Source organism: Nanorana parkeri, unplaced genomic scaffold (assembly GCF_000935625.1).
Source record: "Nanorana parkeri isolate BGI_ZX_2015 unplaced genomic scaffold, ASM93562v1 scaffold169, whole genome shotgun sequence".
Taxonomy (NCBI): Eukaryota; Metazoa; Chordata; class Amphibia; order Anura; family Dicroglossidae; genus Nanorana; species Nanorana parkeri.
In genome coordinates, this window is record NW_017306437.1 from 283,529 (window position 1) to 289,679 (window position 6,151).

The window sequence follows — 6,151 nt, forward strand, 5'->3', positions numbered from 1 at the left end:
GGTTCATAATGGTTCATAATTTTAAACTGAATAATTTATCAGCCAGTTATAAGCAAATTGCAAGGCCCTCAACATCAATAGTTATTTGACCCGCCTCCCAGCTTCCTGATTGGCCAGGAAGCCGTCTTCATGCTAATTGGTTGGAAAGCCAGCTTCCCCGGCAATCAGTATTGAGCCAGCTGTTCGTCCGGCTCGATGCTGATTGGCTGGGAAGCCAGGTTCCTGGCCAATCAGCAAGGAGCTGGCTGTTCAGCCAATCAGGAAGCCGGGAGGCGGGTCATTACTCGCCGCCCAGCTTCCTGATTGCACGTTAAGCTGGCTCCATGTTCCCCTACGGCATTGCCAGAGGAAATCTTCCTCTGACCGGAATTTCCACTATCGGGGAAGGTATAGGATCATTTGAAGGTATAGGAGCAAATACTCGGTAGCGACGCCAATATCAATACTAGTATCAGTCTCAATGCATACCTACTAACAACATCTACCTTGCCCATTTGTTGTTAGAATATCCCATTTGTTGTTAGATTTTTCATTTTGTGGTCACTAAAACTGGGTACACTAATATGGCTGTTTCAGATGATTTACATTCATGAGTTATATTGTTTGTTCAATGCTAATTTGTAGCTGCTAGTTAAGAAAGAGGCAATGAAACAACAATTGTAACAATGGCACCATGAATGCTTTTAAAGATACAAGATCTACTATTTACATTCAAATATATTGTCTTCACATGTTTTTTTCTAAAATGAAATACTTTGGATTGTTCTTATATGTATATAACTGATACTGTTTATTTCTATCTGTTGATTTTTCAGGATAGAAATCAGAAACAATGGGTGACTGGAGTTTTCTGGGCAGACTATTAGAAAATGCACAAGAACACTCAACTGTCATTGGAAAGGTCTGGTTGACCGTTTTATTTATTTTCCGAATATTGGTTTTAGGAGCAGCAGCAGAAGAAGTGTGGGGGGATGAACAGTCTGACTTTACTTGCAACACCCAGCAACCAGGTTGTGAAAATGTCTGCTATGACAAAGCCTTTCCTATTTCTCACATTAGGTTCTGGGTACTCCAAATTATTTTCGTCTCTACACCCACCCTCATCTACCTGGGCCATGTCCTGCACATTGTGCGGATGGAAGAAAAGAAAAAAGAGAAGGAGGAGGAGCTAAAGAAGTGCGTTAAAGATAATGATGAGAAGGAACTGCTCCTCAAGAAGAGTGTCGAGAAGAAGGAAAAACCCCCAATCAGAGATGAAAGGGGTAAGATAAGAATAGGAGGTGCACTCCTCCGCACTTATGTCTTCAACATTATTTTCAAGACTCTGTTTGAGATTGGCTTTATTGTAGGGCAGTATTTCCTGTATGGTTTTGAGCTGAAACCCCTCTACCGTTGCAACCGTTGGCCTTGCCCCAACACTGTGGACTGCTTCATTTCCAGGCCGACAGAAAAGACAATTTTCATTATATTTATGCTTGTAGTGGCTTGCGTGTCTCTTTTGCTGAATATGTTAGAGATATATCATCTGGGGTGGAAGAAACTAAAGCAAGGTATGACCAACAGATATATTCCAGATCCTGCTTGTAATAAAGCAAATCCTCCTAGTCTACTACCACGAACTGTTCCGCCAAGTATGGCTTTTCCGCCATATTATACTGACGCAGCTGCTGCCCCTCCAACCATGCAACATGTATATGCTAGGTCACCCATCTCTGATTTTAAGATGACATCACTAACAGAAGAGCCTCTTGATCCTTCCTACTTCAGCGGTCATTTTGATCATCGTGCCTTAGCTAGTGACCAGAACTGGGCCAACCTGGCGGTGGAGAGAGAAAGGAAGCCTGGATCCAGCATTGCCAGTGTCTGCAGTGCAACTACTTCTGCTCCAAGCAGTGTAAGAAATGAGGAAGCATGTGAGCCCCCAGTGGGGTCAGGAAGTGGAAACAATTCAAGAGCAGAAGCAGATGACATACCAGCCACCACCACTGTAGAGATGCACCAGCCTCCCGTGTTGATAGACACAAGGAGGCTCAGCAGGGCAAGCAAATCAAGCAGTAGCAGAGCTAGGTCAGATGACTTAGCTGTGTAGCAATGGAGCTACCAACAAAAAGAGAACCAAAGCTAACAGTGGAGGAATTCACTAGGTATACAATAATAAAGAAGTATGAAAGAGAACCATGAAGCAAGAACCATATTATGATGACTTCTTGAGTGTCATTGGTGTCTTTTTAGTCACTTCTGCCACTGAATGAGTCTCAAAAAGTATTAGATGAATATGAATCAAGAGATAGAGAAACAACTAATTAAGGTGGCAAAGGCAGTTCTTGATCTCGTTATCCATAGACCGAAGTTTGCTGTTATTGCACACTGTGAGTTGTAGATAGCACTTTGTTGTTTTAGAAATTAGCTGTTAGAATTTGGATAGCTGATCATTTGCCTTTCTTAACTGCAACAAAACCATGTATAAAACAAAATAAAACTAAACACCACATATTTCAGTCCAACAAATAAATTGAGGCTGAGGAGAGAAAATCCAAATACCTGAAGAGTAAACAGTGAGATGGCTATAACTTAATGCAACAAGTCATGTGTTGTAAAGAAAGGCATAAAAACGACATTTTAATTCCATTCTAAATCACATAAGGCACAACGTTACTATATATTATTAGCACTTTTATTGGCTACATGGGTAAATGCAATGTACTGTACTAAGTTGGCTTATACCTTAATGTCTAAATTACACACAGTATAACAAAGTGATCTTAAATTTATGAGATGATAGTGTGCTTTGTAAACATGTCCTCACAGTAATGTAATTATCTGTGTATAAGATGGAATATAAAAACATACCGAGCCCACTCATTTCTGTTTGTAGATGCTATCTTGTTTGCCTACTTTTAAATGCCTTAAGATTGGTATTAATCTTTGCCGAATATGAAAAAATCTAATATCCAGATAAGCATCTGGAGAGATAATAAACCCCTATTAAAAACCTACTGGAAGATTTTTCACATAACTAATCAACTTCTATTTTTGTTGGATATTATCCAATTGGATGTTGTAAACAAAAGTTATGAAGCCTCTAACATTCATTAACAGATTAAAACGCAAATATTTCTACTTAAAAACCTTAAAACTGAAGTCCAGTCATGAAAGTCTAATATAAGCTTTAACAGGTTAATTTAATTTCAAAAGTGTTTTTCAATATTTTTTAAATCTGCAGCAGTCATTAAAATAATATCTGGTGACTATACCATGAAGGTCCTTGTTCAGCCACTTCCTGTTATAGGGTGATGACGCTCTGTCCCTGTGTCCCAATGGTGGTCCTGCACTGTCACCCTGTCGTGCTGGCTTTCTATAGAATACAAGTGGCTTTTTCAACACCCATTGTGTTTATCCTGTTGTCGCCAACAGGAAACCTGCCCTGAAAAATGCCATGCAGTCCTTGCTAGATTGCATGTGGAAAGAACATGGCTGCAAAGAAGCTGTAGGAATGAGCAAATCTGCCAGGGTTTGGTTTGCACACAGTTACGCAAATCATCCTTACAGCTCACAAACTTTGCGGCAAACCAATTCGAGATCTATAGGGGGAATCTTGTTATTCGATTCAGACCATCCCTAAGGCTTATAAGGAAGCTTTTGTCAAAAAGGCATGGGAAGCAATGCCATGACTTATGCCATGGGAGACGTGTAGCAATCGCAATATTAAAAAAAAATTAAAATTAAAAAAATCTATTTCTCACCTTACACAGAATTGTCAGCTCACACCTAACAGTTTCAAACACACACTGACAATATAGCTGCTGTGAACCCACCCTTTTATTAAAAGGGGGATGGATGACCCCTTCCTTCAAATAGCTGATCAGGGGCAGATGCTATGCACTGCGTTATAGCTTGTTTCTTATTTTTGACAGGTAGCCAGCAAAGTTTTTGGCCAGAAATTTGTGATTTGCACATCCTGAGGATTTGCTATGTAGCCATGGTAGCAGCAGTCCCAAACCTTATCCCTAATCAGGGATGTAAAAAGGTGAAAACAGCATTTTATCAAACGACAAATATGATACACAGTGCACAGAACAGTTTACATCTACTTTAAATTCTAAAGTATACTGTTCTTTTAATAAAGAATAGTTGGAGAATTTTAAGGTAAACATGGTTAATCGTAAAAAATAATAATAATAATTTTAAAAAATCTTTAGACTTTACACACTGCCGTTAGTAATGATTTTAATTTTGTTCTCCAGACAATGAAAGATAATTACTAATAATATGGATTAAATTAACTAAATATTGCACATAGCCCTCAAACCTATAAATAAAGGAACAGTCTGAAAGTATACATTTGCAAGAAAAAAAGTTTACCATTAAATCTGCTGTACAGTTAAATAGGAGATATCATTTTGACATGGTGAATTAATTTCATAAAGTAGTGCTGAGGGCAACTATTTCCATGCTCATGGCATTTAAAAGAGGCAAGAGATAACTCAATAAGCTAGAAAATCTATGTATATGTACCCTGACCTAATACTAAAAAGCATCATGCAAATTATGCTCATAACAATTGATTACTGAAAGTAATTATATAGTATTTGCTTAACTGATATTCAGTTGGGTTTTTTCAAATATTGAATATAAACATATCTTTATTCAAACACCACGATTATTAAAAAAAAAAAAAAAAAACCTTATTAGCTTGTCTTATGTTATTTCATGTTGCTGAAATAGAATTAACAATACAATGTGAACTTTGCTTTCTTTCTGTTTGAGTTGGACTAACACATATTTTAACTCAGCAGCACAATCTGCAACATTTCAGGGAAACTCTGCCACTCTTAATACAACATAGTTTACATCGTTTAAAAACTGTACATAGTTTTTCACTTTATTATATGTCTAAGTTAACACTTTTTGTGGGCTGTATGAACTATTAAGCATGGATGAAAATTTAAGCAGTAAATTTCCACAAACACATGAAACTTGGAGTCATTTGTCACATTTCCTGTTACTCCTCAGTTGTCAATTTCCAGAAACATCATAGTCAAGTCATAAACTGTTTTACTAAGGGTAAAATAAAAAAATTAAAAGAAGGTAAATCAGTCTGGCAAACCTATAGTAAATCAGTCCATCATTTTACCTAATACCGCAATTGAGTTTCTTTTCAAAGGTACATTTAACTCAAATCAAAAAACAAAATGTTGCAAAAGAACAATAAAAAATGATCTTGTACTTTTTAATTTTACTCATCCAAAAGAAATGTATTTTCTTTCAAATGTAATTATTAATTACCATTTGTATAGATCTTAAAGGCTGTTATCTATCAACTGTATTATTGTTAGTCAGGACATACAAGTTCATAGATTGGTAATGTAAAGCTAAGAAACACTAATATTGAAAAATGGAATTGTATTAAAAGTATCCACTTACTATAAATAGACATCAATCCTGATTATCCGAAGTACACACAAAAAAGCGAATCTCTTAGGCATGTTTATTATTTTTGTTAACTTGAATGTATTGACCTGATACATCAACATGTTTACATACAAATATGCACATCCTATTGTTTTGGTTTTTTATATCACAATATTATTCAGTGTATACTACAGTAAATGTCATGTGTCATTTTGTTTTAAAAGGTATTCGATTTTCATTCATTGTTCTCTACTTGATAAGCATTTTTGTATCGAATCAAATCAAAATAATAATTAAAAAATAAGCATTTCAAAAATTTATTGTATAATATACATATAAAAAAGTAAATAGAATGTGTCTAAAAATGATTTCAAACATAGAACAAACTAATTTAATAAGCTTATAAGTATTAGTATGTAACAGAACAGAAAGAAGAAAATAATAGCTGCGTTTGAACTACAAATTGTCTCAAGGAATAGAAATTAAAGCAGAATGGATTAAATATATTTAAATGAGTCCAGGGTGTTCTATCAAACAGTTTGTCATCTGATGGCATTATTTTTTTTAACTAGTGTAAAGGAAGATCTACAACTCACAGCTTTATGGTAATAGTATGGTAATAGTTTGGTATGATACAGTAACAGCAGTATGATACAGAAAGTATAAAGCTTCATTTTAAATAATGCTTATGGTTACAATGAAAATACATCATCCGCCACAGGACACCCTCCATCGGTCA

General features: G+C 35.9%; 1 protein-coding gene across 1 annotated transcript; it reads left to right on the forward strand.

The window, feature by feature from the left end:
* The first annotated feature begins 832 nt into the window (after positions 1-832).
* On the forward strand, positions 833-2,089 carry GJA3 (gap junction protein alpha 3). The gene has a single exon (XM_018554688.1). The coding sequence runs from the start codon at positions 833-835 to the stop codon at positions 2,087-2,089; it is 1,257 nt and encodes a 418-aa protein (XP_018410190.1).
* Positions 2,090-6,151: the final 4,062 nt, after the last annotated feature.